The following is a 26,908-nucleotide window of genomic DNA, read 5'->3' on the forward strand; positions in this document are numbered from 1 at the left end:
CGCCAATTATCTGTAAGTAATATCATATATAAAAAAACAATGATAAATTAGAGGAGAAATGCAATGGTAAATTGTATGAAAACGTATAAAGCGTAGGAATATAATCAAACAAGGTCATTGGTCATTTAAAACCGTTCAGGTTCGCAACAAAAATAAAGGAATAAAAACTGCAATTTCATATCAAAACCATATACTTGATTGTCTTTCATTTGTTTAGAAATACATCGTCAGATTAAATTTTGAGATGAACTTTGAAACAGAGCACTCCGTCTGCGGGACTAGAAGCGGAATTTTCAAAATGGCGTCCGGAGAGAGTTCATAACAACAACGAGATCAGTGTATGCCTTATTTGTGGTAGGCCTCATGAGAGAAGACGATGCATCATATACTGACACAAAATATTGATAGGCAGATCAGATTATTCTAAATTGTAGACGATATATTGCGTAAATCATTGTAACCTCTGATAAATTAGAAACATCGCAGGTTTGGACTTGTTTAATTTGTCAAAATGAGGAGTACTTTGAAAATGCAGAATCGAATAGTAAGGATAAATTATAGACGTTTATCTTAAAATTATAGAAGTTTATCTTATAAGTTATGAGTTTGTTTAAGATTATGATCGTTATTGTATTGCTATTAGAAGTTTATCTAATAAGTTATGAGCTCGTTAAAGCTATATTCATCAGTGTTCATTTGTTATTGATATTCCGATGGTACCGGACAACTCATCGAATGACAACCCTCCGAAGGTTACAATTCACTGAAAGTTGACTAATTGAAAGTAAAACTCAACGACGTGACAAGTCGGAGAAAGACAACTCATCAATGTCACTTGTATTGAATAAAAATAATAGTGAGAGAAAGATTTGAACACTTCATTGTTCTGAATTTCATTGTTTTGTTGAATTTCATTACTGTCACCCTAGACACCCTTCATCAGTCATCACAAAAGTAGTTTCAAACATGAAAAACGAACAACCCAGATACTCCATCGAGTGCTGAAATCAACATGTATATGAATACGTTTTAACCAATGCAGGGTTTGACACTAAGGCACATCCGACCGACCGAGTCTACTAGATGATAGTTCCGGTCGGGTAAATTGTCGATTTACTAGTCCGACTGGTCATGTTGACAAAATAAACAAGAAACTTTACTATAAACAATAAGATATTTCATTCTTAACTAATAAAATCACTGTGAAGAGTTAACAAGCAACTTTGAACTGCGTGATGACATAATCTCTATTTTTAGTTCTAATAAATAGTCGCTGTCGGAAGTGATGTTTTACGAAATTTACTCGATGTTAATGTGTGTAAAGTTATGTTGCGGATAAATAGATATAAACTGAATTTATTTTCATTTGAAAAAAACAACAGTTTAATTTAATTGAAGATAAGAAAGCGTCTATAAAATCAATAAATTACATCGTAAAAAGCCATTTTTCGGTGTTGACACATGTGCGGAAATGTCTCTATATTCAAATACGACTTTTCGTCCTCAAGGAAAGATGTCCCGAGAGATTCAGAAAAAAGAAATAGGTTGGGAAGAAACAAAGCAGGGCTTATGAAATAGAAATTTTAAAAAAGCGCTTGATGGCATTTTATTCTAATAAAATGACTAAAGAATTTCTGTGCCGGGTAGAATTTAAAGAAACAGAAAATGCGTTTGAAAATAAAAGCATCAAATTGAATAACGAGACTAAATAATTTTTAAGACAATTAAATACGTTATAGTTGAAACTTAACGTTTGTCATTTTAATTAAGTATCTAAATATGGAGAAACAATCAGGTTTTTTTTTTTTTCTGGAAAGTTGGTCAGGGCTAGTGGATGTAAGGTCAGGTCTAGTAAAAATCATTTGAAGTAGCCCGACTGGTCTAGTGCTCAAAAAAGTAAATGTCAAACCCTGCAATGACCCCGCACAACAACTGGAAGGGTGGCATAGGCACTTCTCGCGCTTGGCCTGTGTATCGCACCCCGACATATACAAATTTATTTCATCCCGTTAAGGAGAACAGTCCAGAACGAATATGGTTGTAAGTTCCCTCGTGCATGGTGAAGAGATCGATCTTCCCCACAAGAAGGAAATTACAAGAAACAAATAAAAAATTATTCTTCATTTTCTTGAAGGGTAAAAAATGGAATCTATCTAAAATACAATGAGGGTTTGCATATACTATAATTTCTTATTGAAACATTGATTATTGTCTAAGTTATTGAGTTATAAAACATTATTAAACAAATTTTTCATTATTTTTGGTTAGTTTCGATGAGTGTTGATAAATTGTCATATCTATGAGAAGTCCATTTTATGACTTGTCGATAAGTTGTCATGGACCCTTATTCCGACTATTTGGAAAGGTTATCTAAGCTGTATCAGTTTATGGTCTGATGCTCACTTATAATTTTTTGTCAAACTGTACACTTTAAAATGGGTTAAACTGAATTTCTCGCCTGCTTCAATTTTTCGTTTTAGACATCCTATTAACTCCCTATTAAAATGAAACATACATATTTTACCTTTACATGTGTAAATCCCACAGTAAATCAAGTTGGATATTTCGAAGCCATTGGAAATCGAAAGTCTGACCATGGATGAAAGTGAATTTTTCTCATTTTATACAATATATTTACATTAGTAAGTTGGGGCAGTTTGTGCATTATAAACCATAAATTTTTGAACTGTGTATAAAGTAGCATAAACTGTCCCAAATTATTGAGGAAAATTACTTTTGATGTTACTTGATGAATAATTCTTAAGAAAATATGAATTTTGTATGACACAGACCGATATACATGTACATGTATTGTCGTAGCAACAAAATGGAAATGGAATAGCCAAATGTATTGTGACGTCATATTGTGGGACTAAATGGCAACTTTATTTATGCAATATGAAGAATGTTTATAATTAAATGTCAAATGAACCAGTTGAGTGTATGCGTAAATTTGAATTATTTGTTTAAAAAAACAAAAGAGTATTCTGTAACTTCTGGGCTGCTTATGGTTGCCTTTACAATCATAAAAGCTAAGAGATTTCTGTCAAAATGCAGATTGATGCAGTAATGAATGTATATTCAATTAATAATCTACTAAGCAAAATAGGAAATGCATGTACATGTATATTAATTCTTAGCTGGGGCTCCATTAGATGAGTGAAAAACTTTTTAGAAAATATTTAAACCAAGAAGTAAAAAAATTTATTTCATACATGCATGCATAAATATATATTTATGTATATATACACACATACTGATATATCTATCTATATATATTTATATAATTTATATTTCTTTCAGATGAGTGTGTAATTTAATTCTTCCTTGAAACAACATACCATGGTACTGCAGATGTATGTCCAACTCTGAAAAGGAAATATGAGGTACCTTGCTTTCAATGCAGAGAAAGAGAAGGAAAGAGAGTCAGATGACTGTACAGATATTATTTATGTCATTTAATGAATTTGAAATTATGAAACTTCGGAAAGTAATTCAAGATAGATGTTTGTATGATTTAAAATAGCTCTAGTCAATGATTCCAAGATCAATACTTTGTGTTTATTATCAAATCTACTTTCAGTGATAAGGGATCTCCTAGACAGAAAAAGAATGTGTCTGTGATCAACCATAAAATGAACCCTGAAGAATCGAAGCAACCTCGAAAGAGTGAAGGGGGTCTGCCCAACATCAATGAAAGATTAGGTCAGTGTACGCGTATAATGATAGGATATGAACATTTTTCCTGCAATGGTTGCTACCTTCATTACCTGATAAAACAACAAAGAAAGATATTTTATTGTTTATATTTTCAAGTATTCTTTAAAAATGTAAATTCGATTTAAGTACTGAAATATCATATCGTTAACCATTTTGTTACTGAAAACAGAAAATTTAATGCAACCTTTGACTTTGGCGACACTCCATATTTGGTAATGATTACGTAGGCAGGTGGTACTAAAAAAAAACCCAGATCGAACTAGTTTGTAACAAACATGAATTGTCTATGATGAAAGCAATGCCAATTTTAAAGAAATATAAGAGAAAAGATTCAATGAATGCAAATATAAAAAATTCAATGAATGCAAATATAAGAAAGAAGGTTCAGTGAATGTGAATATAAGAGAAAAGATTCAGTGATTGTAAATTTATGATTATGATTGCTTGGTCTTTGATAAACAGATGGTACTTATCATTTTCAGAGAGTTTATAATGTGTCAAATGCTTTTTATCGGAACCTTAATGTCTCTGTTATACTGCATGCTTGATGAAGCTGCAAAGAGATTCTGATGTCACAGTGCTTGTATGCTTTTACAGGCCATTTACGCCCCTCCCGAGAATTGTTGGAATATTATAGAAAGAAAATCGCGGAATATGACGAAGAGCATGATCACATGGTCAGCAAACTTGAAGAGTATCGTATCACATATGAGGAACAGGTACACATAACCAAGTTTTATGTGGAGGAAATTCATGCTCAAATGTGTGAAAATTCTCCTGTATGCCAGATTTTATGTACAATTTTCAGTGTAGATTTCTGCATGGAAAGAACCAGATACAGTTTCTACAGTCATCTGGCCCAGAAAATTGATGATTTCAATAGGAGTCCCGAAATCTGCCATTCCAAAAGAGAATATATAAGAAAACCCAAACTACATTTGATTTGATCCAAAATTACTTCATGCTGTAATGACAAGAGCGTGAAGTTTGCATAAAATTGCCAAAAATGCCAAAGTCAATGAAAAAAATAAAAAAAATTCTGGGGGTTTTCCATTCAGAAAACATGCAGCCCATGCGTCGAGCAAATTCATATTCAAATACATTATTTATCGTCTATTAATAAACAATATATATTGATTTCATTTTGCTCGAATAATTAATATTCATGGAATAACGTATCCATTTAAACAAAAATATATAATCTTTATCCTTAATTAAATTTTTCCGTGATTTAAATGGAAATAGTTGTGGTTGTAAATAAGAACTGAGGTTTGTATAAAAAACTATGGAGAAAAAAAAAACCCATTAAAAGTTCCTTTATGATTCTAACAGCACAAGTTGCAGTGGGAGCTTCGCCAGAGAGAGGAGGAGATTGTAGAACTACAAAAGGCCCTCAGCGACATGCAGGTCTATCTGTTCCAGGAACGAGAACATGTGCTACGGCTCTACTCTGAAAACGACAGACTCAAGGTAACGATTCAGGGATTCAAAACGACAGACTCAAGGTAACGATTAAGGGATTCAAAGCTTGGATTACTTTCAATTTTTTTGGCTGCAAATGTAATTGAAATTAGGGTTGTCCGGGTAGTGTATTGGTTAATGTACTTGCTTCTCACCACTACAACCCAAATTCGATTCTCAGAATTGGCAGGAGTTGTAATCTCTTCCACTCGTGGCCTTTCTTTGGGTAATCCAAATAAAGTTTAAGTTAGCTGGACTTATCCATTTATTCATTAAGTGCTAAATATTCACAAAAAAGTAAAATTAGGTAGATCAAAATTGCAATTTTCAGAAGTACAGACATCCATGGAATTCGATGTCATTCAGGAGTAGATGAGAAAAACTAATTTTGATTCCTAATTAACACAGTATATAGGCATAATGTACACTTTTCATTGAATCGGACACTTTCAGAAAAATCAATGGCCAATTTCTGATAATAATTGTATCAAACTGTTTCAGTGTTTGTCGTGTGGTGTTTATGCAATAATTAGATGTCTCATTTTGTTTTTATGGCCACGATGCCCAGGACTATAGGTGGAGGTCGAAGTTTGTTCAGCTTTTCAGTGCTGTTGTTGGTTAAGACTTGTTTTTAAGGCATGAACTAGTAAGATGTGATGCATAATTGCAAATATATATTTCAGATTTGAGAACTGATGAGGTTTTATGATAACTAGAGAGATGTTGTACATTTCAGATTCGAGAACTTGAGGACAAGAAGAAGATTCAGCAGTTGCTAAGTTTGTCCAGTACACCGGACAGTGAGACCACATATTTCATGAAGGAGCCTCCCGCTAAAGCCATCATAGAACAGAAAACCAGGAACAAGAGACCACAGAGTGCTGCTGACAGCCGGCAGAACAGGGGTAGTCCATCTCTCTTCCTCCCTCCCCCCCCCCCCCCCCCCCCCCCTCATAAATATTATACCTGTACAGAGTGCTGCTGACAGCCGGCAGAACAGGGGTAGTCCATCTCTCTTCCTCCCTCCCCCTCATAAATATTATACCTGTACAGAGTGCTGCTGACAGCCGGCAGAATAGGGGTAGTCCATCTCTCTCCCCCCACCCACCCCCCTCAAAAAACATTATACATGTACAGAGTGCTGCTGACAGCCAGCAGAACAGGGGTAGTTCATCGCTCTCTCTCCTCCTCCCCCCCCCCCCCCCCCCCCCCCCTCATATTGTACCTGAACAGCATAAAGTACATGCAGGATATTCTGTAAATCCCCTTAATGTGCAAATTCTCAAAAGCTTTGTTATCACAAAATAAGATGCCCATGAATACCCTTTAACATGTATGCATACCATACACAAACAAAGAGGACAAACAGCACAGTTATGCCTTGTTAATATTGGAACACTTAGTTTAAACTAATATTTATTCGTAATTTGATGATAAAGTTTACAAGCAATGTCTTATAATAGATTGAGAAACAAGCCAAAAGACTTATATTAATCTCGCTGTCAGAGAAAAACTTGTTGAAATAAAGGCAATTGAAATATAGTAAGTGATTTTATACCATATCTATCTGTTCCTTGGATTTTTAAAAATAAAAATGCTGTGAATATATTGATTTTAGGTATAAAGAAGAAACCTGTGTCTCAATCTGACCGCCGAGGCTCTATCGAGGCCATCCCGGAGGAGAAATACAAACACGATAACGAGTCCTTGGTGCTACAAGTGGAGGCCCTGCAGGCTCAACTACAGGAACAGACAAAGCTGGCCAAGGAGCAAGTGGAGGCCCTGATAGAGGATAGGAGAGTGAAGGAGGAGGAGATGCAGACCCGCATGGAAAGGGACGAGGCAAAAATTGCAACACTCACTGAGAAGTAAGCCAGGCTGATCAGTCAGTGATCATGGCAGCAGCAAAGCATGCAAGAAAAAAAAATTTACTCTGGTCCAGTTTTCATGGATTACTAAATCTATATTTCACATTTTCTTTTGGATATACAATGTAATTTCCAAGATAACTGTATTTTATGCCCTGGAGGTTGAACTTGTTTTTAAGTGGGTGTCCTTTTGTCTTTTTATCAAGATATTCAAACTATAACGAAAATTCAAGGTCACTGTTATACGACTTATTAAGGTCAAGGTAAAATTTGCTATATTTGGACTTGGCACACTCAAGGGCATATTGTTTGAAGTACATCTGTTTACAGACTTGTTCAAATCAATGTTCCTGTATTGATGCCTTTGGTACACAATAAATCAAGTGTCAGCAAAAGAGCAAATAGAAAACGTGTTAATGACTGCATGGCATATAGCAGCCCATTTCTATATCCTTTCAGGTTTAAAATATCATGCACTCATGTACAGTGTAGTTCTAAACTTGTAAGCAATGTTAGAGCTATTGATGACTGAGTCAAAGGTCATAAGGTCATTAAGGATAGCAACATATAAAGACTTGTCATCAGGATTTCACACACTGAATATAAAATTCCTTGCAGTTAAAAGGCCATTTAAACAGTATAAAATGTTTTTACCACAGACAAACTGTGAAAAACAAGATGTCCCCAAATCTTTGATTCTGGGTCATAAAATTCTGTTTTTAAATAATTGTCCTATAACCAAGTTAAAGTTATAAAAAAAATAGTGGAGATGTCAGACACTGTAAATGATCTCCAGAAACCCAGAAATTTCATAAACAATGTACACAGGCTGAATTTTACAAACGAAATTAAAGTGCATCAGAATACATAGTAATACTAGTTGATTTGAATAAAAATCATACATTTGTAAAACAGTTGTAGAATTGTTATTCACTAACATTGGTTTTGGTGTGCATTCAGATTACACAAAACACAGGATCTTTTGTATGAGAGTACCAAGGACTTTCTGGAGCTGAGGTACCAGGGACGGTCTAACGAAAGACAGTGGATGGGTGAGAAAGACAAGCTTCTGAGGGACCTAGATCAAGTTAAGCTTCAGCTGCACCCCAACAGGGACCCTGTGTTAAACATGTCAGATGGAGCCTTGGACAGGGCAGGCTGTGTGGAAGAAATGAAGGTATGCCTAATTCCTGAAATATTAACACACAGTCACAAACATTGGTGTAGGTGTGTCCCACTCATAAAATATTAACACACAGTCACAAACATTGGTGTAGGTGTGTCTGCTAAAACAATAACACACAGTCACAAACATTGATGTAGGTGTGTCCCACTCCTAAAATATTAACACACAGTCACAAACATTGGTGTAGGTGTGTCTACTAAAATATTAACACACAGTCACAAACATTGATGTAGGTGTGTCCCACTCCTAAAATATTAACACACAGTCACAAACATTGGTGTAGGTGTGTCTGCTAAAACAATAACACACAGTCACAAACATTGGTGTAGGTGTGTCCCACTCCTAAAATATTAACACACAGTCACAAACATTGGTGTAGGTGTGTCCCACTCCTAAAATATTAACACACAGTCACAAACATTGGTGTAGGTCTGTCCCACTCGTAAAATATTAACACACAGTCACAAACTTTGATGTAGGTTTGTCTACTAAAATATTAACACACAGTCACAAAAAACATTGATGTGACATTATTTTCATACATCTCCTCTGATAAATGTAATTTAAATCATGTGATTTTTTTCTAGAATTATGTGATTTGAAAACTTCAGCATGTCAACTCTTTCATTTTGTAATAAAATAAGATGTCATAAATTATATATGCAAGTGCATATGCAGTGGTATATATATAAGACTCAAGGAAAATAACACCCATTCATTTTGAAAAAGATGTAGTTGGTTTCCATGTTTTTGATGTTGATATTTTTACATTGATAATTTGTTGGTAATTTGACTTGACGTTGATAATTTGTTGGTAATTTGACTTGACGTTTATGATTTGACAGTGATTTGACTGGACGTTTATGATTTGACAGTGATTTGATTTTGATGATTCAGTGTTGATAATTTTATGATGATTTGATTGACAGACTCTGGAATACCAGTTGATGATTTTACAATTATTCAATGTTGATGATTTTACAATAATTCGATGTTGATGATTTTACGAGAATTTGATGTTGATGATTTTACGAGAATTTGATGTTGATTGTACAAAAATTTGATTGACAGACTCTGGAATACCAGTTGACTCAGTCGCAGAAGTTGGCCGAGATGTACAGAGAACAAGTGATACAACTGGAGGACGAGTTGTCACGGATACGAGAGGAAGGGGACGTCACTAGGGAAATATTTAAGGTAAATGACTGTTGTTTTCATACTCTAGGTGATTCAAAGTAAACATGTTTTTAATCTATCATGCAACATTATATATATATATATATATATTGTTAGTGTATTTGTAAGTAAACTTCATACTTGATAAATGGATTGCTTTTGACTTAGAGAATTTAGACAAGGTCATTGTCACTTGGAACACAAATTCTTAAATTCTGGATATAACCCTGAAATACAAAATCTACGGAGGTTCATTAATTCAAATGATGTCCTACCCTAAATCTCTCTGTAACACGTAAGTAACAGAGACCTGCTAATGAACAATTTGTATTTGTCTAGTGTTGAAACAATCTGGTCAGATATTGTTTTGAAGTAAACTAGTGCAGAGTTCAATATTCAGTGGTTCCCCATTTTAAATATTTCCTGTGGAGGGTCATAGTCCTGTAATGGCAGTTTTAGTTTAGGTCTTTAGATAAATTATTTGACTTTTCCTATATTACATAGAAATTTGTAATAGTTCTACTTAAGGTTACGTGAGTACTATACACATTCTAAGTCATTAGTCCTATGTCTCATTGTTGTCATAGTAGAATTGACTAAATCAAAGACTAAATCAATTATTCTGTGTCTCTTGTTACAGATAATGTATAATACAGGCATACTAAGAAACTTAAACTTTGTGTAGGGGTTTGAATTTTGCGTTATTTCTATTTGTGTTAGAGTCATAGCGATAAAATGACTTTCTATTTGTGTTAGGGTCATAGCGATAAAATGACTTTCTATTTGTGTTAGGGTCATAGCGATAAAATGACTTTCTATTCATGTTAGGGTCATAGCGATAAAATGACTTTCTATTCATGTTAGGGTCATAGCGATAAAATGACTCTCTATTTGTGTTAGGATTACCGTAGCGATAAAATGACTTTCTATTTGTGTTAGGGTCGTAGCGATAAAATTACTTTCTTTTTGTGTTAGGGTCGTAGTGATAAAATGACTTTCTATTTGTGTAGGGGTTTGAATTTTGTGTTATTTCTATTTATGTTTGGGTCTTAGCGATAAAATGACTTTCTGTTTGTGTAGGGGTTTGAATTTTGTGTTATTTCTATTGGTGTTAGGGTCGTAGCGATAAAATGACTTTCTATTTGTGTAGGGGTTTGAATTTTGTGTTATTTCTATTTATGTTAGGGTCGTAGCAATAAAATGACTTTCTATTTGTGTTAGGGTCATAGCGATAAAATGACTTTCTTTTTGTGTAGGGGTTTGAATTTTGTGTAATTTCTATTTATGTTAGGGTCGTAGCGATAAAATGACCAAACGTCTACAGCTGATGAACCAGAGGTACCAGGACCTCGAGAGGAGACGCAATCTAGAGGTGGAGGGCTTCAAAAATGACATCAAGAACCTCAGGTCAAGGCTAAAGGATGTAGAAAGGCAGCTATACAAGGTAGGGGAGAGGCTCTAGAGGACTTTTTTCTCTCGTAGTTTTTCAGCAGGTGCCCTCTCAGCGGAGTTACATTATAGAAAAATGTTTACATCAAACAATATTAGCTGCAGCTTTTTCGAGTAAACTTTTTCAGGGGAGCATGTTAAAACTTGACCAATATGAATTTTAACTGATTTTTTTTTCATACATGTCTAAATTACACACCAAGTGATCATTCTGGCTTGAAATGAAATGAAAAATACATAAAATGCTATAGAAACATGGATTTTTGTAGGGCCGCATTGTCATTGAAAGAAATAAGCGTGTTGTTGTTGGGGGAGGTTGTTGTTGTTGTTGGGATGTGTGTTGTTGGAGGGTTTGATTTGGTTGTTTAGGTGTGGTTATTCTTAATTAGAGAATTTAGAGTTTCTGTTTTTCATGAAGAATGTACGGACATCCATGTATCTTTACCATGAAAGGAATAGAAATTGTCTCCCCCTACATTAGAATCAATGATATTATGTTAATTTAAAAACATATTGAATGAAAATTCATGGATTATTATTCTAAAAAAGCACATCTTACCAAAATAGAATTGGTTATCTTTCTTGTCACAGACCAGTGTTAGAGGGTTGTAGAAGCAGTGTTATTTTTATGATAAGAGATAAATTGTTTTGATATTGATTAGAGATACATTATTTTGATATTGATTAGAGATAAATTGTTTTATTATTGATAAGAGATAAATTGTTTTATTATTGATAAGAGATACATTGTTTTGATAAGAGATAAATTGTTTTGATATTGATAAGAGATACATTGTTTTATTATTGATAAGAGATATATTGTTTTGATATTGATAAGAGATAAATTGTTTTATTATTGATAAGAGATAAATTGTTTTGATATTGATAAGAGATAAATTGTTTTGATATTGATAAGAGATAATTTGATATTGATAAGAGATAAATTGTTTTATTATTGATAAGAGATACATTGTTTTGATATTGATAAGAGATAAATTGTTTTGATATTGATAAGAGATAATTTGATATTGATAAGAGATAAATTGTTTTATTATTGATAAGAGATACATTGTTTTGATATTGTTAAGAGATACATTGTTTTGATATTGATTAGAGATAAATTGTTTTGATATTGTTAAGAGATACATTGTTTTGATATTGATAAGAGATCAATTGTTTTATTATTGATAAGAGATACATTGTTTTGATATTGATAAGAGATAAATTGTTTTGATATTGATAAGAAATACATTGTTTTGTTACTGATAAGAGAAACCTTGTTTTGTTATTAACGAACCTCCAACTTTATTCCAGGTGACAATGGGATTTGCTGAGGACATGGACATCAAACGCCCGGATGACTTAGATTTGCAGATTCTAAAGAACGTGAAGGCAACAGCAGGTCGATCCAAGAAACTGATGGGAGAACTGAAAAGTCTCAAGTCAAAAATGTATGGAATTGAGAATGACTTAAAACACTTATGATCAGTTGCTGTGATAATTTTCTGAAGAGGAGAATTATTTAGTGACCTGGGGAAAGGCTCAGAGTAGATTTTATCTGAGCATAATACAATGAAGATATATCAAAGGGATTAAGTTCAGTATCAAGCTTTGTCAGGATGGTGAGATTCTATTTTAAGATGAAATCTGTTGCAGACAAATGTTTGGTTTTTGAAGGTAATTGCAAGAAAAATATGTAGGCAAAGTGTTTTATTAACCATAAAAAGTCATAGTGATGTGATATTTATGTACATGTACTTTTGTTTATTTATATCATCTACATTTAGATATTAAAATGAAGAATAGGTCATTTAGTGTCCAGTCTAATTTATTGCACTGACAGAATTTTGTATGTTAAGTTCAAATGATAAACTTTCTACCAGGTGGTGGTGATGTTGGGCTATGTAACTAAAGGGAAAGTACTACTGCAAAATTGCTATTCATAGATGTTTTCTTTAAATATATTTATGATAAAAAATACATGTTCATTGAAATTGTACTCAGATTTCGTATAACAGGCTTTGAGGATATAAAACTTTTTTGAGCACATTTTCATACTCAAACTCTGTGCTCGAAATCGTACTCATACTCAAAAGTGAAGGTTTTAACAATTTTATAAAATCATTCTCACACTCAAATGGAGTACATGCTCAAGATTTTTCAAGTATTTTTCTTGCTCAGAGTTGTACTCAAAACGAACATGGCTGAATTTGAGTTCAATAAAAGTTTTATAACCTCCAGGCTAGTTTAATTTAGTGACTGGCAAATATAGCAATTTCAATGATGACAAAGCTGGCTTTAAGTCTATCATATGCAAAATTATGTTTGATTTATTTTTGAATGCACAACAACATGTTAGCTAGAAATGATTTGAATTTATCGATAAGAAACTGCTCAATATGTAGAAAAGGAAGTACTGTACAATGTAGTGCTATGGATCAAAGCTACTTTGGTTTGAAGAAACCAGAAACGAACCACTATCTAGTGCCGGAGAGATGCTTAAGGTTGATTGATCCTCATGTGACGTCAGAGGTTTTTGCAAAATCTTTATTTAATTAAATTTTGCGCATGATTGAAATATATCTTTCACAGAAATTTTATTCACTGAATAAAATAAAAAAATTAGTAAACTTTTGATGCTGAAAAAGTGTTTATTTTCCATAGATAATCAATTATTAATAATTTTAAAAATGTTGTCAAGGGCAATAACTCCTATGCTGGAATTTCCTCTACTGCATATCTATGACATAATGATTTCACTAATACCCACAATTATTTTTTATATATCTATAAATTATCAGATTTCTTAAACTGTGGACATTTAAAATCTGTCATTTCAACAAGTTTTTATTAATTTTCATCATTCTGTTGAACGAAAATGTGCGATTTTTTTTATGTTGATATATGCTTCTGTTTTAGTATGTCTGACATCTTTAAAATGGTGGCAACATACACATTTTCTTTGGTTATTGGTTAGATTAAACCATATTGAGTGGAAATCAATACAGTTTTTCCATTTTAACCATTAATATTGATAAGTCACATGAGGATCGACCCACCTTAAAGTAGATACATCTTCTATTTTCACTTTCTTATGTAGTATACATCTCTCGAGATCGCGGTAGCTCAGTGGTAGATCGTTCGCTTCGTAACCTGGAGGTCGTGAGTTCGAGCCCGTAAACATAGGTAGAGATTGCTCCTTCGCCAAACGCTCGGCATTTAGAAGTATGAATCACGGGTCTTTCGGATATGACCTTACAAACAGAGGTGTCGCGGCAGGCGCTGGTACGTTATAGAACCCTCACTGCTACGACCGCAAGCACTAAGCATAGGTCAAAATTTGTGCTGCTTCACCTACAACTCAATATGAGTGAAAAAATCTCTTTTAAGCTATGGTACCAACGTTTTTCTTATAGCATTATTCTTACCGAAATAAAATAAAATTCACTACCTAATAATTAGACCCTAAACAATTTCCAGTGAATCAAATCATAGAAGTCAAACAATTTTGTCGGTACATATTATCACCGTGTACATTTTATCGCCGACGACGGTCTTGAATTGTAAAATGGGTAATCTCGGCAATATGTGCCGGCGGTCGCAATATACACCGTAAGGGTATCTGCATATCGGTCGCCGACAATACATATCATCACAGGTCTGCTGCCGGTGTAGCAAAAAATTTGACCACTGTCCATAGACTGATTGATTATATATTGTTTAACGTCCCGCTTGTTCATATGTAGACGTCACCATTGCCGGTGAAGGGATGCAAAATTTCGGACTAAGCTCGGCGCTTACGGCCTTTGAGCAGAGAGGAATCTTTATCGTGCCACATCTGCTGTGACACGGGATCTCGGTTTTTGTGGTCTCATTCGAAGGACCGCCCTATTTAATCGCCTTTTACGACAAGCAAGGGGTACTGAATACGTGTACCCACGGGAACCACTGTATACGGGGAAGTTACCATGGGTCATTTCTTAACGTTGTAAAATGACCCGAAAATTAAATAAAATGTAAATAAAAACAATAATAAGAAATGACGATAAAATAATAATTTTAAAAAATTTACCCTAAAAAAAAAAAAAAACCAACTCCCCGACAAGATAAACAAGACATAATAAGATATAAAGTGTTGCCGCTGAATCACGAGTGGGGTGGTGTAGGGTTCTGCGCATTATGTACAGCTTTCAGCAATAAGATATATGCACTTGGACCACGTGACTGACAAATCAGGAAGAAAAATTCTCCAAAGAGTATTTCCCAGGCTGGCGAATATCGGGGCGAGGCCACGGATTTTATGTTCACCAACAGCAGTTCGGGCGGTGATGAGACGGACAGGTAGATCACGGTAGTTATTCAAATTATTTTATATCTAAAGTTCTTTATATATTTCCAAAATTTTGGATCAGCTCTTTGGACGAATAAGGCATGTCCTAATTCGCTCCTCTTTTAACATTGATTGGCAAGCCTAAAGACCAAAAACATGTAGTCTGCGTTGTAAATACGTTTGTAGATTAGTGTACATGTAGTGCTAGATGTATTTATATGTAGTTTTTGTTATTATGCTCTGTTGATATTGACCACATTATGTAATTCTTTTCGTTTGTCCTGAAGAAGGGACGGGTCGTTCCGAAAATTTGACAATCTCGTTGTTCGTGTCGTTGGTCATTTTAGTGCTTTATATATATATATTTATACAATATATATATATTTATATAAATATATATATAAATATATATATATTTAGGTAAAATTGTGTTTTAAAAAAAAATCAGTGTCCGGTATAAAATATTAAAAGAAATAGAATAAACAGTACACAAAGTTAAAAATATATATATCTAGAAATTATAACTGAAACATTTCTTAGAAGAATACATAATCTTGATATCAGATATTCGAATTCTTGAAATCAATACATGTGTATCAAAATTTGCATATTAAGTAGATATAGACAAGAATTGAAGAATTCGAATTACAGATATAAAGATATATAAGAAATAAGCCCTGCATGATTTTAACTGTATCACCTGTTCTGTAGAGTCGTGTGTGTATCATATATAAGAAATAAGCCCTGCATGATTTTAACTGTATTACCTGTTCTGTAGAGTCGTGTGTATCATTTAATTTGTACTATACCAGGCACGTAACAACGTTTTGATAACATACCCGTTATTTCTACAAGCAAAATATATTATTCATGCACTCAAAGTTAGATTTATTGGTTGTCTGCGCCCCACCACATTTTAATAACAGTAAAGAATGGTAGTTGAAAGGTCAGGATGGACCAATGAATTCAGTGGCGGATCCAGAAGGGGGGATCCGGGATTCAGATATAATTTGAGGGTGGAATCCCCCCCCCCTTTGAAAATAAAAATTAATGGTAGAATTCCCCTTTCAAAAATTCTTGGATCCGCTCCTTGGATTGAACCTGTGTACTGAAGGCTGAATCTTTCTGCCCCCCCCCCCTCCCTCCATGATTTAGGATTAGGATGGTGAAAAATGCACAGAACTGGGCATTTCAGGTTGTTTTTCTTAGTTTTTAACTGTAAAGAATTTTCGAATTGTTGTGAAATCAACTTCTTCTTTGGCTGCTACTCCTCCGCTCCGCCCACTTTGAAAAACAATGCTAAGTGCATGTTTATAGCAAAAATAAAAACAAAAAAACAAAACAAAAAAACAAAAACAAACTGCCCTAGGTACACTCATTCAGATTATCCTAAATGAATAAATGTAACAATTTTACATACAATCCTCCTTACAATTTTGAACGAATTTTAATTTATTTTGACAGGGACGCACAATGACCACGCCCACCATTCAAGCACAGGAGGTCATCACCTGTGACCTCTGTACTAAACCAACCCAACAATTCTGTATCAATTGTCAGGTCAGTTTGTGTGTGGACTGTGTTAGTAAACACGTGGACAAGCTCGATTCTCTACCACATGACATCGTTCCTTTCAGAGACAGAAAGGTGACTGTTCCAGGGTGTGAATTTCACCCCAGTCAGAAATATGGGGCCTACTGCCAACAATGTGATGCACCAGTTTGCCAGAAATGCCTACTTGGTCCCCATAATGGTCACAAAGTCAAGAATATGCCAGCACGTTTTCATGACAAGAAAAAGGAAGTTGAAAAAGAAACCAAAGATATTGAATCTGCTATTGATCCACAGTACAAGAAGAGAAGTGAAGAAACAGAAAGCAATACAGTGGCTGAATTGGACAGTAGATCACAGACTAAACTAACCAGTCTGTTAGACCAAATAAAATCAATTACAACCATTCCTACTGGATTTAATCCTCTATACAATGTTGCCTGTGTGGGAGTGGATGAAGCCTGGGTTAGTGGTAAAGATAAAACCATAAGACGTGTTGACATACACGGGTCTGTACGGGACACTGTCACCACCACATGTAAAACCTGGCCTGATGACATCACAGTGACCAGGCAGGGAGAACTGGTATACAGTGATGCCAACAAGAGCACTGTGAACATTGTCAGACACGAAAGAACAGAGAAACTGATGACCACACCACAGGGCTGGATTCCAGGCACATTATGCTGTTCTAAGTCAGGGGACATCCTGGTCAGTATGTTTACTACTGGTTTTAGCCAGCGTAAAATTGTCCGTTATCAGGGACATACTAGTATAGCGAAACAGGAAATAGATAGAGATGAAGATGGAAAACCAATCTATAAAGGTGGGAAATACCCACTGTGTGTGGTGGATAACAACAATGGAGACATCGTGGCGTCTGATAGTAATGCTAACACTGTGGTCGCGGTGAACAATTCAGGAAGAGTCCGATTCCGATACGACGGTACCCCAGCCAGGAGGAAGAGGTCATTTGATCCTGGACATATAGTGACAGACTCCATGAGTCAGATCATTGTAACAGATATCAACAATGACTGTCTACACATCCTGGATCAGAACGGACAGTTCCTGAGATGCGTGTCCAAGTGTGGACTAGTTCGTCCTGATGCGCTGAGTGTGGATATTATGGGAAGATTGTGGGTTGGGTTACATACGTACGGAACAGTGAAAGTGATTCAGTACATGAAATAAACATACAAAATTCAGACAGGCACTTCTATCATCCACTCTCACAGCAGATAGCAATGGTAAATCTTATTTCTTTTTCCAGTAAGAATTTGGAAATATCGAGTGTAGCAGAAAGAAATACCAGAAAACTTCAAGTCCTCATATCAAGACATTGATTTGGTACCATAATATAAATGAAGAAGTGGAGGATGTCATACAAGATTTGAGATGAGAAGATAAGAAGCATAATTTCTTTGAGTGTCTAAATTATATTGCATGCAGAGAGGATATAATGAATATTACTTTAGTACACAAAACACTGTTGTAACTTTGCTCACTTGGATGTTGAAAACGAATTATCGTGGTTTCTTAACTGTGAAATTATTGAAGTGTTTTCTTCTGTCGTTGAACTAGCTAGACAAGTAATATATCTATAAAATTCCCCATATCCGTGTAACAATACTCCATTATCACCTGCTCGTGCGTTTATGTCTCTCAAAAGATTATATTTGCTAGAGCATCTTATAATAATAATATTTATTTAGATAGTAATAATAGTATTTATTTATATAGCGCCCTATATGACTATAAATAATCACTCTAAAGCGCTGCACACAATAAAAATGATACAGCATGTTATAAACGGAGTAAAAGGAAATTATAATAGCATTAATTAAGACAGATAATATCAAAACAATGCTAGAAAAACATCAATAATGTGATGTAAAATTACTAAAATCTAAAACATGATATGCATGAAAAAAGTTCCACGCCGTACAATCAAATGATATAAAATACAATATTTGAAATAAATATACAATTATACACTTGAAAAAGTCATGTTAAAATAATGGTAAAGAAACCATAAAGATTTAACCACATATAATACTGATAATATGCAAGTCTAAAAAGATGTTTTTCAATGTTTTTTAAAAGTGTTCAAATTCTGACAACAGCATTCTGACATCTTCTGCGGATGATCAATTTTGAAATCGAGGCAGGCTACTGAGAAACACGATGATGTCACAGGGGTTTCAACAGTCTCGTTTGGAGTCAGCATTTCGCAATTTCTATGGTTGTTTTGATGATCTGAATTGCCTATAGATCTACAATCTTTCACTAGTTCTTTACATACAGATTATTAATCCGTTTATCTGATGAATATATAGGGCCCGCGGCGGGTATGACCGGTCGACTGGAGATGCTTACTCCTCCTCCTCCTAGGCCCCTGATTCCACCTCTGGTTTGTCCAGGGGTCCGAGTTTGCCTAATTCCTAATTTTACGAGGGCCTCGTATATTCCTTATTAGAGTTATGAAATTGATCACTGTTCATTATCTTCACCTTTTCATTAAGCATATTGAAACACTCCTCATATTACAAGTAATCCCACCTCTGAAAGATCCATGTTTACTCTTCTCAAAAATGTATCTTTTATAGGATTTATGAGATTGATCACTGTTATCCGGAACTGTTTCTACATTGATATAGATATTAGAATACACACCATGGATCCTCTACTTGAAACAACTTGTAAATAATGCAAGCCAAACACTAGTGATTCATGGTAGTTCAATTTACAATTCTATAGTTTAATGTGTGTGTGCGTGTGCGCGCGCGACTTTTCCCCTACTTTACATTAGGATTGTTGTGTGATCAAGACGATCCAGCGGTGTTACATGTATGAATGAAATACTATGCTACAAATTGTACTTTACAAAGTTTGTTTGTAATAATGTATAAGTGTACCTAAGCATATTATTTGTATTGTCTGGATGGTTCCTGATTTGGAATAAAGAATCTATCTATCTATACAAGAATTTGTTGTTCGTCCAACAGAAATTCCCGAGGGGATCTGGGTTAGAATAGGTCCTCAGTACCCCCTTGCTTGTCGTAAGAGGCGACTAAATGGGGCGGTCCTTCGGACGAGACCGCAAAAACCGAGGTACCGTGTCGCAGCAGGTGTGGCACGATAAAGATCCCTCCCTGCTCAATGACCATAAGTGCCGAGCATAGGCCTAGATTTTGTAGCACTTTGAACCGGCAGTGGTGACGTCTCCATATGAGTGAAATATTCTCGAGAGGGACGTTAAACAGTATTCAATCAATCCAACAGTAATGAAAACTGTAATTGTTTCCCGCTTCCAGGTATATCAACCACTCACATCCAGTCTTAGTATGTAAATATTGGCACCTACCCAGCAATGCAAAACATGGATGAGGGCATACATAAAAATGATGTATCCGTTAGGACCAATTATGCGTTACTCACGATAAATCAAAGACCAAAGTTTTTGATATCAAAGATTTCTTTAATAAAAATGGAACAGGGCAATATGAAAGGTGAAGGTAACGAACAGTGATCAATCTCATAACTCCTATAAGGAATACTAAATAGAGAGTTTGACAAACATGGGCCCCTGGGTACACTAGGGGTGGGATCAGGTGCCTAGAACGAGTAAGCATCCCCTGTCGACTGGTCACACTCGCCGTGAGCCCTATATCTTGATCAGGTAAACGGAGTTATCCGTAGTCAAAATCAGAGTGCCAAGAACGGTCTAACAATCGGTATGAAACACGTCAAACAGCATTTGACCCAATGATAAGTTGTATTTGCAAACTAGATCGTTATAACCACCATAGAATTTGCGAAATGCTAACTTTAAACGAGACTGTTGGAACCCCTGCACCATCAACTTGTTTGTCAGTAGCCTGCATCGATTTAAAAACTGACCATATGCAGAACAGGCACTTACTTATCGAATCAGTTGAGAGATATAAACACCATATGTAGGTGATAATGGAATATTGCTAAATAAATATGGGAAGTTGACGATGGAGAAGCTGAAATCATCCCGTTTGTCATAAAGTTGAGTTGTTGGTTTGCCGTTAATACTATAGTATCTACTTTCAATAAAATATGTAAGTGTGAAGCAGAAGTAGACGACTCTGTGGTGTCTTTTATTTCGAGGTCACTTTTACTGATATGTCCAGGCGTACGTGTTTGCCCTACTCTAAATTTCGGATTCTTTACGGTATTTATGAGATTAATCACTGTTCATTACTTTTATTTTTCATTATAAAGATGCTGGATATCTCCAATGAAATATTTACGTAGCCTTTGGCGATTATAGGTTTTTTAACAGTCTGTTTGAATTCTATATGCACAATGTGTGCTACTCTAGCTGACATGTTTTTTATTTAAACACCTTTACACGAGAAGACGTAACTTTTTGCTGTGGCTTTCTTATATCGAAGACTTTTAATCTATTAACAATATCAATTTCATTTATATGTCCAATCAATACATCTCAGTAAATTCAAAATGAAAAACAACATAAATTTATGATAAAAGTATTTCATATCTGCTTCATGAAAAGTGAAGATAACGAACGGTGATCAATCTAACAACTCCTACAAGCTATACAAAACAGATATTTGTGCATATATGGATATTTTATTAAACATAGACGTCAACGGCAAACTCATAACACAACGTAATGACAATTTAAATGCCTACAGCTTCTCATCTACCTCCCATATTTGTGAAGGGAACAAGGGAATCTGACCGGTAAGCTTTTGATGGCGCCTCTGGTGTCTGTGTTTTGCCTTCTCTGTCGTGGCAGGCGTTCTCTCGTTCAAGAACACTCCATGACACGGTCCTAAGCGCTAAACATAGATCTAAATTTGTGGTATTTTACCTACAACTCGTGACGTCTGAATATGAATGAAACATTCTCGACGGGATGTAAAACGTATTGTATCAATGCTAATGTTCTGGTCAATTGATTTTAGATTGCATCTGTTTTTGTTTCCTTTCGTCTTCTGTCGTGAATAGTAATATTCGAATTTAGGTACTCTTTATGCTTTTGATTAAAAAACTTTCTCGGATAGAGAGAGACTTTATAGTGTATAAAACTATGTGAAAAAGAATTGAAATCGAAAATGTAATTCATATACACTGTACATTGTTATGGCCGGTAAATGTTACTCCCAGTTTGTAAATACATGTAATCGTACTTTGCAGTGTCGAATAGCCGGTGATCAAGCAAGTTTTTCGTGATGACTGCACTTTCATATGCTTCTCATTTTTTATACACAAGCTTTCTTTACATATGTTGTTCATTTAATCATGTGGATCTTTTTCAAATAATCCCTCTGTTGTGCTTTTTTGAAAGGGGTAAATTCTTTTTTTTCTTCACATTCAGATTCTTAAAACCTTATTTGAAGCAAACAAACTTAGACAAAAGATGCGTGTCTAATCTCAGTACCAAAGTTTGTATTAAGTAACATGAGTAAAATGTTTGAAATTCGTAGACATTTTTTTTTTATTATTGTCGAAACGTAATTATACTGCAGAGGTTTTTCTGTAGTTTATTTTGGCCTCTAATTAAACATCAGACTTCGATCCATCAGTAGCGGGTATGGTCCAAGCATTGATTGTAAAAATTCTTTATCTAGTTTACCACTTACGGATGCTCTATATCGAGATTGAATTTGTTATGAATCTAACAATGAATCGAACATGACAAGTATTTTATTTACGCTGAAAAATATGTCGTGGTTTTGTTCTCTCTCTCTCTCTCTCTCTCTCTCTCTGTTTACATTGGTAAGAAATAATTGGCGAATGAGTACTATAATATTATTTGAAATATTCAGCTTTAGGGATCTAAATACAAGGTCAGTAATCAAAGGCCAAGGTCGCCAGCTTTTGATGTCTGTAGGATACCTTAAATATTTTTATTTCGTGTTGAAAACTTCGCATAAAATCTCCTTAAAACGTTTCCTCTGTTTTAAGACGGAAAAATCAAATACACTGTACCGGTAAATATAACTTGAAGCACGGAAAATGGATTCACCAATTTGTTTAGTGCTCTGAGTTGAATTGCACCCTGAAACAGAGAAATTGAATGGCGTATTTCGGGGTGGGTAACGAGGAGTAGCACATGCGTGTATTCATACAATGTTTAACAGTTTGAAAAAAAACCCCGTGATTGTACAAGATCAACGTCGTGCTAATGCACCAAGTGACACCAATTAAAATGAGATGATTTGATCATGCACCATTTAGAGTATAAAGGACACATAGTTTATCAATGAAAAGCAATCACCAGAAATTCTCAACTTCTCTCTCGCACTAATGGAATTGTTTAAATCCATCACCAACAAACACATTTTAAGAACAATTAAAGCGATATAATCAATTATTCAAAAGCCATTTTACATTGTTGGCATTAATAGAGATCTTTTATATTCTCGGTTGGGGACGCTTGGGGAAAACCGGACGGTCTGTAGGTCATCCACAATAACGTGATAAATTTACTCTATTTTTGCTGCTCCTTATTTCGATTTAAAGGACCCATTAAATTAGATGTAGTATCAAATTGACCAACAATCCGACGTAAATGTTTATTGTAGTACTAATTGAAATTTTTTATGTGCACCAGAAATAAAACGTTTTCAGAATGCAGGATTGTATTACGATTGACTTGCCATGAGCCGAATACACAAGAGACCTTTTTGATAGTTTTATTGGGCTTTATTATATACGATCATCTCTCCGAACTTAAAAATGCCATATACTAATTTTGACGGAGGATTACTCCATTTACCTGATCAAGATATAGGGCTCAGAGTGTGTGTGACCGGTTAACAGGGGATGCTTACTCTTCTAGGCACCTGCTCCTTGTTTGCCCTGGTCTTTATTTTGTATCATTTATTCTGAAAAGGTGAAAATAAAGAATAGTGACCAATCTCATAACTCCATAAAGATTGCAAAAAATAAGAGTAGGACAAACATGGACCACTGTACATACCAGTGTCATTACCATCTTATTTTGACTACGGATTACTCTGTTCAGCCGATCGTGACCGTTCTACAGGGGATGCTTACTCCTCCTAGGCACCTGATCCCATCTCTGGTATATCCAATTGGTTTGCCCTACTCGAATTTTGTATTCTTTATATGGGTTATGAGATAGATCATTTTTCGTTATCTTTACTTTTCCTTAATATAAAGAAACAAGAAAAACAAGAGGGACATGAACCACATCGTTCGCTCGAGTCACCTTGGTCATGCTATGGTTCAACTGTTGTGATTTAAAATAGATTTTTCATCAATCATGAAAATGTTTGACCCCATATTGTGATCCCAATCCCAGCCCGAAAGGATCACAACATAAATGAAAATGAATTCACATAGATACCTCAACATCAATATGACTAACATTATCTTGCTGTTCTGGAAAAGGTCATGGTCACAAGGTCATGATATAGGAATACCTTCCCATAAGAAATGTACATACTGAATATGAAAACTCTATCTGAAATAGTTCAAGAGATATTGAATAGGTAATTTTTTTTATTGAATGTAGGTCAAACCTCCAGGTCAAGGTCAATATCACAAGATCATACACCATTGCATCATATCAAAAGTTTTTCAGAAAAAAATCTGTATACAAAATTTGAGAGCACTTTCCTAAATAGTTCAAGAAATATTTTTAAAGATTTTTCCTATATATATCAGCTCACAATACTCTAATCCCCTATTGTTGCCCCCATCTTACCGCCGGGAACCACCCATTACACAAATTTGGATTTATTCTATATCTGGAAGCTGTTATGTAAATTAGAACTTTTCTGGACCAGTGGTTCTTGAGAAGATTATTAAAGATTTTCTCGATATACTTACATGCAGAACTTTGATCCCCTATTGTGGCCCCATCCTACCCTAGACAACATGATTCGAACAAACTTGAATCTGCGGTATGTCAGGAAGCTTTCATGTAAATTAATTTTTTGGGGGATTTTTGATAGACCTCACACTATTTCTGCAAATTTTCGTGATTATCACCCCTTGATGAGGGACATTGCCATTCACTTGAACAAAAATAAATACCATTCACTTAAGAATGTTTTGTGCAAAGTCTGGTCGAAATTGGCCCGGTGGTTCTGGAGAAGAAGATGAAAATGTGAAAAGTTTTCAACGACGTCTTTGGGATGCCGACGACGACGACAGACAACGGACAAATTTCGATTAAAAAAGCTCACTTGAGCCTTTTGTTCAGGTAGCTAAAGAAAATAAGCGTGAATTTCTACTTAATTTCGTAAAACATAGATCTTTATATATAGGTATATATACCCATTTACCAAAACTGTAATTCGTCCTCTGTTTATTGAGTTACATTGTGATGCGTTCTCGGGATATCTCTATCTTGTGTCATACCTGACAAACAAACAATTGCTCACGTGGGAAGAGATAACGATTTTGAATAGCAATATGAGGTACTGTATCAAAGACAATCACAACTGATCGTCCTATCAGTTCACACAATTAACCATTCAGTATCGCGGTCACGAGGCCGCTGTACAGATCATGCATCTTTCTAGGATTATTTCCCGCCATTTCGGAATAAACCGCAAGTAAGTTTTCTATTTAGTTAGTTTGCTATTCTATTATTTCGTTAGTTTGCTATTCTATCATTTCGTTAGTTTTCTATTTCATTACATTTTCAACAATGAAATATTATAATTTATCCATTGAATAAAAAGGATATTTTTACTACAGTGAAAAATAACAACTGATTGTGACCTCATGTTAAATAATGACATGTTCTATATTTAATTGCTGGGATAAAATTTATAAATTCATTTCAAAATTAAGGATTATCTCCCTTATGCATAGCTCTTATCCTTGGATGAATTTGGCTCCATTTTTGGCACTCTAGTTTTCCTTTTAGCTCTCACAAGTTTATTGTTATTTCGTATTTCCAAAATTTCGGCTTGAGTATCACTGAAGAGACATTATTTGTCGAAATGCGCATCTGGTGCATTAAATTGGTATCATATAAGTTTTACATTGTAATGTTCTTGACAACATTTTGAAACATTTCTCAAATGAAAAGGGTGAAGATTATGAACGTGATCAACCTCTACAATGTAAACAGTGAAGATAAGAAACAGTGATCAAACTGATAAATTTATAAATTTTATGAAAGTGAGACTTAAGCCCTCTATCTTGATCAAGTCAATGAAGTAATTGTTACTTGTAGTCAACATTGTTATGTAGATATTGTTATAATGGGTATAAAACAACCAGGACTCAGAGAACACTCGAGCTAATGACAGGTTTTGTTTGCAAATACGATCATCAGAACAACCATAGCATTTGCGAAATCATTACTCTTAAGTTGAAATCCCTGTAACATCTTCTTATTTGTTTGTAACATTTTTTCTGAAGACACCAGAAGTGGGATCAGGTGTCCAAGAGGAGTAAATGTCCATGTTGACCGGTCACATATTTCTTTGTTAATTCCTACATTTAATGTTAAGATTGTGACTTTAATCAGTTCAGCATTATGTTAAAATTCACATCCTATTTTCATTTCTTTCTTGAGAATTCTCCTTTACCAGAGATTTATTGTAATTGCAGGTCAGCGAAATCCATGGATATTTTCTGGTCAGCACTTACATATGTAATTCTTGTCGTTCGTGAAGCAAACCCAGTATTTCATGAAGATCATAACATTACGCACCAGGGAAGCGATTTTGGTTTCAACTATACACATGTATTATTCCAAACCATTCTTCTTTGTGGGACAGATTTAATCTGTAACAAGTCTTTGCTGAATGTATTCGACATCCCAATCCAGTCAGTATCAGCTAAAGCACGATGTGGGAACTGTTCCTGCGATTGCTTCAACTTCACCCCCGCAATCAATTGCTGCCCCGATATCATCTTTCAACATGGGCTTCTGGAATGCAAGGATGTACAAATTTTGTCCAAAACAATTGACAGAAAAGAAGTTGTTGCCTCCTGCCCAGTCGGAACAAGCCCGGAATTATCACAGGAATGCACAATGAAACGATCTACTATTGACGTAGTGCTTCAACCTCCAACAACCAGTGATTTGACACATATTTCATACCTGAATAAAAATTGTGGTGCATGTAATAAGGCAACCAACTTGAAAGAATGGAATATCATGTTCGGATGCTC

General features: G+C 34.9%; 2 protein-coding genes across 5 annotated transcripts; both read left to right on the forward strand.

Annotated features, from left to right (window-relative positions):
- Positions 1-128: 128 nt before the first annotated feature.
- Positions 129-12,670, forward strand: LOC125655596 (coiled-coil domain-containing protein 77-like). Of its 3 annotated transcripts, none has more exons than XM_048885935.2 (11): positions 129-354; positions 3,304-3,386; positions 3,584-3,705; positions 4,318-4,439; positions 5,053-5,190; positions 5,918-6,086; positions 6,800-7,049; positions 8,010-8,226; positions 9,307-9,432; positions 10,703-10,855; positions 12,175-12,670. In XM_048885935.2, exons 2-11 carry the CDS (start codon positions 3,382-3,384, stop codon positions 12,343-12,345), a joined length of 1,473 nt encoding a protein of 490 aa, XP_048741892.1. In that variant the 5' UTR covers positions 129-354; positions 3,304-3,381; the 3' UTR covers positions 12,346-12,670. The 3 variants fall into 3 exon arrangements, with proteins under 3 accessions (XP_048741892.1, XP_048741894.1, XP_048741893.1); XM_048885936.2 differs by having other exon boundaries at positions 294-544; XM_048885937.2 differs by lacking the exons at positions 10,703-10,855; positions 12,175-12,670 and adding an exon at positions 10,527-10,619 and having other exon boundaries at positions 143-354.
- Positions 12,671-14,943: 2,273 nt separating this feature from the next.
- LOC125655015 (uncharacterized) lies at positions 14,944-22,226 on the forward strand. 2 transcript variants are annotated; one of them, XM_048885128.2, is made up of 2 exons: positions 14,944-15,211; positions 16,655-22,226. In XM_048885128.2, the coding sequence occupies exon 2, from the start codon at positions 16,664-16,666 to the stop codon at positions 17,933-17,935; it is 1,272 nt and encodes a 423-aa protein (XP_048741085.2). In that variant the 5' UTR covers positions 14,944-15,211; positions 16,655-16,663; the 3' UTR covers positions 17,936-22,226. The 2 variants fall into 2 exon arrangements, with proteins under 2 accessions (XP_048741085.2, XP_048741086.2); XM_048885129.2 differs by having other exon boundaries at positions 14,944-15,201.
- Positions 22,227-26,908: the final 4,682 nt, after the last annotated feature.

This window comes from Ostrea edulis, chromosome 7 (genome assembly GCF_947568905.1).
Source record: "Ostrea edulis chromosome 7, xbOstEdul1.1, whole genome shotgun sequence".
In the NCBI taxonomy this organism is placed as follows: domain Eukaryota; kingdom Metazoa; phylum Mollusca; class Bivalvia; order Ostreida; family Ostreidae; genus Ostrea; species Ostrea edulis.

What these genes read in the sequence shown, in the direction of transcription:
- LOC125655596 (XM_048885935.2), top strand. An exon ending in CTGAAAACGACAGACTCAAG is followed by an intron (nt 5,191 to 5,917) that starts GTAACGATTCAG and finishes TGTACATTTCAG; the next exon opens with ATTCGAGAACTTGAGGACAA. An exon ending in TGACAGCCGGCAGAACAGGG is followed by an intron (nt 6,087 to 6,799) that starts GTAGTCCATCTC and finishes TATTGATTTTAG; the next exon opens with GTATAAAGAAGAAACCTGTG.
- LOC125655015 (XM_048885128.2), top strand. Translation starts at nt 16,664, where the DNA reads ATGACCACGCCCACCATTCAAGCACAGGAGGTCATCACCTGTGACCTC.